The sequence below is a fragment of the Myiozetetes cayanensis genome, unplaced genomic scaffold (genome assembly GCF_022539395.1).
Source record: "Myiozetetes cayanensis isolate MyiCay16 unplaced genomic scaffold, myiCay2020 scf59, whole genome shotgun sequence".
Taxonomy (NCBI): Eukaryota; Metazoa; Chordata; class Aves; order Passeriformes; family Tyrannidae; genus Myiozetetes; species Myiozetetes cayanensis.
In genome coordinates, this window is record NW_026087842.1 from 338,841 (window position 1) to 344,414 (window position 5,574).

The window sequence follows — 5,574 nt, forward strand, 5'->3', positions numbered from 1 at the left end:
TTTGAGGATCCATGTCCAGACTCTGGGGGTTTGGGGGGGTCCATGCCCAGGCTCTGGGGGGTTTTGGGGCAGTTTGTCCAGATTCTGGTGGGTTTTGGGGTCCCCCCTGCAGTGTCCAGTCCCGGAGGGTTTGGGGTGCAGTCCCAGAGGGTTTGGGGGTGCAGTCCCTCAGGGGACAATCGGGTGGTTTGGGGTTGCATTCTCTGGGATTTGGGGGGGCAGTCCCGGATGGTTTGGGGTGCAGTCCCAGAGGTTTGGGGGGGCAGTCCCAGATGGTTTGGGGTGCAGCCTCTGGGGTTTGGGGGTCCATGCCAGCCCCTGATGTTTTGGGGGGGCTGTTGGTGCTGTCCAGGGGGTCAGGGCTCAGGGGGGGCACCAAGAGCAGGGGGACAGGGCTGGGGGGTCCAGTCTCGGGGGGGAAGTTGGGGTCCTGTCCCTGATGGTTTTTGGGATCAGTCCCTGATGGATTTGGGATCCAGTCCCTGATATTTTGGGGTCCAGTCTCTGATGTTTTGGGATCCAGTCCCTGACTCTTTAGGGTCCCATCCCTGATGTTTTGGAGTCCAGTCCCTGATGTTTTGGGGTCCAGTCTCAGAGGGCTTTGAAGGTCCAGCCCCTGATGGTTTTGGGGTCAATCCCTGATGTTTGAGCTCCAGTCCCTGATGTTTCAGGATCCAGTCTCTGATGTTTTGGGCTCCAGCCTCAGAGAGTTTTGGGGTCCCATCCCTGATGTTTTGGGCTCCACTCCCTGATGTTTTGGGGTCCATTCTCTGATGTTTTGGGGTCCAGTCCCTGATGGTTTTGGGGTCCCATCCCTGACCCTTTGGGCTCCAGTCCCGGATGTTTTGGGGTCCCATCCCTGACCCTTTGGGCTCCAGTCCCGGATGTTTTGGGGTCCCATCCCTGACCCTTTGGGCTCCAGTCCCGGATGTTTTGGGGTCCCATCCTGACTCCTCGGGGTCTCCACGGTGCCGTTCGTGGTTCGGGGGCCCCGCCACGATCCGGTGGGGTGGTTTGTGGGTGTTTTTGGGGTGCTGTCTCCGCCGTCCCGGGGTCCCCCCTGAGCGGGCGCGGTGCCCCCGCAGTGTCGTTCGTGCTGTCCAGGATGTCGGGGTGCGGGGGCCCCGCCAAGAGCCGCGTGACGGTGCCGAAGCGGGTGTGGGAGTTCGTGACGCGGGAGCGCGCGGCGCGCCTGGCGCTGCTGGCGCAGGAGGCGCGGGTGCGGATCCTGGTGGACGGCGAGACCCCCGAGCTGTACGTGCTGCAGCTCTGCGCGACCCCCCCGGACCCCCCCGGCGGGCTCTGCCCCGCCCGCAAAGCGCTCAAGGCGCTGCTCAAGGAGACCGAGAAGGAGCTCAAGAAGCGCAGCGGCAGCAACAACAACAACCACCCGCACGGGCACAACCCGCAGCACAACCCGCAGCACGGCCACGCCGAGGGGCCGGGGGGTCGCGCCGAGCCCCCCGCGGGCGCGGCCGGAGCCCCCCCGGCCCCCGCGGCGGGGCGGGACGAGGAGCCCGAGCGGCAGTGCCCGATCTGCCTGGGCGAGATGCGGGGGCCCCGCACGCTCGAGCGCTGCCGCCACGCGTTCTGCGGGGATTGCATCGCGCGGGCCCTGCAGGTCCGCTCCGCCTGCCCCGTCTGCGGCCGCTTCTACGGGCAGCTGGTGGGCAACCAGCCCCCCGACGGGCGCATGCTGGTCACGCGTGACCACCAGCTGCCCCTGCCCGGCTACGAGGCCTTCGGCACCATCATCATCCAGTACGTGTTCCCGCCCGGAGTGCAGGGGGTGAGTGCGGGAGCCAGGGCGCCGCGGGGGACACGGGGGACAGGGGACACGGGGGGACACAGGGGGACAGAGGGGGACACGGGGGTAATGGGGGACACGGGGGCACAGGGGGACACGGGGGTAATGGGGGACACGGGGGCGGGGGACAGGGTTCAAGGGGGATACGGGGACACGGGGGATGGGGGGAGATACAGGGGACACAGGGTGCACGAGGAGGATACAGGGGGATGCAGGGGACACAGGGGGACACAGGGGACACGGGGGATACAGGGGCACGGGGCACAGGGCGACACAGGCACGGAGGGCACAGGGGGTCCAGGTAAGAAGGGCATGGGGGGCACATGGGGCGTAGGAATGGGAGAACACGGCGGGTGCAGGGGGACATGAGGGTAGAGACGTGGAGGGTCATGGGGCACGGGGGGCACAGGGGGCACGGGCGTTGGGGACACAGGGGCACAGGCATGAAGGGCAGGGGCACTGAGGGGACATGGGGGGACATGCAGGCACAGGAGTCCTGGGGCACAGGAATGGGGGACACGGGGGCCATGGGGGCACAGGCAGGGGGATGAAGGGGGCACGGGGGGACATGGGGGGCACAGTGGCTGGGGGGAGGAGGGGTTGGTGAATGTGGGTGCCCCCAAATCCTCCTGGGTGGCCCTGGGTGCCCCCAAATCCTGCTGGGGGTTCCTGGGCCCCCTGGGTGCCCCCAAATCCTCGTGGGTGGCCCTGGGCCAGCCCCGTGCCCCCCAACACCCCTGAGTGCCCTCAGCCCCCGATGGGTGACCCTGGGTGTCCCCAAATCCTGGTGGGGATCACTGGCACCCTTGATATCCCCAAATGTCCCTGACCCTACCCTGGGCTCCCCAGTCCTCCTGTTCCCCTCATCCTACCCCACCTCCCTCAACCCCCCCACCTGTGATTTTTGGGGCCCAGGACCCACCCCTTTCCTGGGATTTTGGGTCCCCCATTTTCCCCCAGTCTTTATGGCCCAGGAGTGACCCCTTTTCCCTGGGATTTTGGGGCACAGGATTGACCCTTTTCTGGGATTTTAGGGCACCCCTTTTCCCCCCGTCTTTATGGCCCAGGAGTGACCCCTTGTTCTGGGGTTTTAGGGATGGGGGCTGTGGTGCCCTGCCCTCCCTGTGCCCTGCCCTTACTTGTCCCCCCTCACCCCCACCCTCACCTGTGCTGTGCCCCCTGTGCAGGTGGGGCACCTGAACCCCGGGGTGTGGTACCTGTGCCCCCCCAGCTCTCACACCTTACCTGAGCCCCCCACCTTAACCTGTGCCCCCTGTGCAGGTGGAGAACCTGAACCCTGGGGTGGATTCCTGTGTCCCCCCACCCCTCATCTGTGTCCCTCACCTGTGCCCCCCCTGTGCAGGTGGGGCACCTGAACCATGGGGTGTGGTGCCTGGGCACCACCTGTGTCACACACCTGTGTCCCCATCCCTTACCTGTGTCCCTCACCTGTGCCCCCCAGGTGGAGCACCCCAACCCCGGGGTGCGGTACCCGGGCACCACCTGTGTCACACCCCTGTGTCCTGACCCCTCACCTGTCCCATACCCTCTGTGCAGGTGGAGCACCCCAACCCCGGGGTGCGGTACCCAGGCACCCTGACCCTCACCTGTGTCCCCCCTGCAGGTGGAGCACCCCAACCCCGGGGTGCGGTACCCGGGCACCACCCATGTCACACACCTGTGTGACCCCTCCCTTACCTGTCCCATACCCCCCCTGCAGGTAGAACACCCCAACCCTGGGGTGCAGTACCTGGGTACCACGTGTGTCACACACCTGTCCTGTGCTGTCCCCCCCCAGGTGGAACACCCCAACCCCAGGGTGCGGTACCCGGGCACCACCCGTGTCACACACCTGTGTCCCCATCCCTTACCTGTGCTGTCCCCCCAGGTAGAACACCCCAACCCTGGGGTGTGGTACCCGGGCACCCTGACCCTCACCTGTCCCATACACCCCCCCTGCAGGTAGAACACCCCAACCCCGGGGTGCGGTACCCGGGCACCACGCGCGTGGCGTACCTGCCCGACTGCCCCGAGGGGAACAAGGTGCTGGGGCTGTTCCGCAAGGCCTTCGCCCAGCGCCTCACCTTCACCGTGGGCACCTCCCTGACCACCGGCAGGGCCAACGTCATCACCTGGAACGACATCCACCACAAGACCAACTGCACCGGCGGCCCGCAGCTGTGCGGGATGGGGGGCATGGGGGGGATATGGGGGACATGGGGGATGGGGGGACATGGAGGGACAGGGGGACAGGGCGGGGATTGGGGAACGACATCCACCACAAGACCAACTGCACCGCGGCCCACAGCTGTGTGGGGGCACAGGGACAGGGGGATATGGGGACGGGGGGACATGGGGGACAGGGGGATATGGGGGCAGGGGGATATGGGGACATGGGGACAGGGGGACATGGGGGGACATGGGAGGATTGAGGAACGACATCCACCACAAGACCAACTGCACCAGCGGCCCGCAGCTGTGCGGGGGGCACAGGGGACAGGGGGACAGGGGGGACAGAGGGGACATGAGGGGGACATGGGGTGGCATATGGGGGGACAGGGTGGGGATTGGGGAACGACATCCACTACAAGACCAACTGCACCGGGCAGCCCACAGCTGTGCAGGGGCACAGGGACATGGGGGACACGAGGGGGCAAGGGGAGGCACAGGTGGCATAGGGGGACAGGGTGGGAAGGGGGGCAGAGGGGGCATAGGGTGGTCACGGGGCTGACACCTGAGGGCACAGGAGGGCACCAAGACCAAGAGCTCCAGTGGGCCCCAGCTGTTGGGGGCACATGGGGAGCATGGGGGAACATGGAGGGGCCCGGGGGCACCTGGGAGGATGATGGGGACATGGGGGGCACCAAGACCAACTACCCCGGGGGTCCAGTTCTTAGGGGATGGGGGGCTACTGGGGTGGGCTGATGGACGTTTGGGGGATGGGGGAACCCGGGGGGGGCAGCTGAGGGAGGGAGCACCCAGTGATGGGGGGGGCACCCTCACGACCCCCCCTGTGCCCCCCAGGTTCGGGTACCCCGACCCCACGTACCTCGCCCGGGTGCAGGAGGAGCTGCGGGCCAAGGGCATCACCGAGGACTGAGGGGGGGTGGGGGGACCCCCCGGGCACCGGGACCCCCCAGGGACCCCCCCCGGGCACCGGGACCCCCCTGGAATGGAGCCCACCCTGTGGGGACCCCCCCAGGCACCGGGACCCCCTGGAGACCCTGTGGGGACCCCTCCTGGGCAACGAAGACCCCCCCAGAGATGGAGCCCACCGTGTGGGGACCCCCCCAACCACGGGGACCCCCCAAAAATGGACCCCACCCTGTGGGGACCCCCCCATCAGTGGGAGCCCCCCAAGAATGGAGTCCAAGCTGCCGGGACACCCCCAGGCAAGGGGACCCCCCTGGGAGCCCCCAGGCAGGAGGACCCCCAACCCCCCAGGGCACAAGGAGGGGTCAGACCCCCGGGGAGGGGTGGGGCTGTGCAGCCCCCGGCACGGACAGACCCTGTACATACCCCCACCCCACCCCAGGACACGCAGGGGCTCTGCCCCACCCCCAGCCCCGGCCAGGGGTCCCAGCCCGGGGGGGTTTATTTATTTTGTATTTCCCCCCCCAGGTCTGTAACTTTGACCCAATAAAAATATGCAACGGAATGAGGATTTGGGATCCGGGGTTTGGGATCCGGGGTTTGGGATCTGGGATTTGGGGTCCAGGATTTGGGGTCCAGGATTTGGGATCCGGGATTTGGGATCTGGGATTTGG

The 5,574-nt window shown here is 67.1% G+C and overlaps 1 protein-coding gene across 2 annotated transcripts; it reads left to right on the forward strand.

Moving 5' to 3' along the window:
• Positions 1–433: 433 nt before the first annotated feature.
• DTX3 (deltex E3 ubiquitin ligase 3) lies at positions 434–5,222 on the forward strand. Of its 2 annotated transcripts, XM_050334801.1 has the most exons (4): positions 434–709; positions 887–1,789; positions 3,770–3,987; positions 4,832–5,222. In XM_050334801.1, exons 2-4 carry the CDS (start codon positions 929–931, stop codon positions 4,905–4,907), a joined length of 1,155 nt encoding a protein of 384 aa, XP_050190758.1. In that variant the 5' UTR covers positions 434–709; positions 887–928; the 3' UTR covers positions 4,908–5,222. The 2 variants fall into 2 exon arrangements, with proteins under 2 accessions (XP_050190758.1, XP_050190757.1); XM_050334800.1 differs by having other exon boundaries at positions 434–1,789.
• Positions 5,223–5,574: the final 352 nt, after the last annotated feature.

Excerpts from the sequence above, each read along its gene's own strand:
- DTX3 (XM_050334800.1), top strand. The coding sequence starts at position 929 with ATGTTTTGGGGTCCCATCCTGACTCCTCGGGGTCTCCACGGTGCCGTT. Across the intron at positions 1,790-3,769 it reads TCCCGCCCGGAGTGCAGGGG|GTAGAACACCCCAACCCCGG; the intron begins GTGAGTGCGGGA and ends CCCCCCCTGCAG. Across the intron at positions 3,988-4,831 it reads TGCACCGGCGGCCCGCAGCT|GTTCGGGTACCCCGACCCCA; the intron begins GTGCGGGATGGG and ends TGTGCCCCCCAG.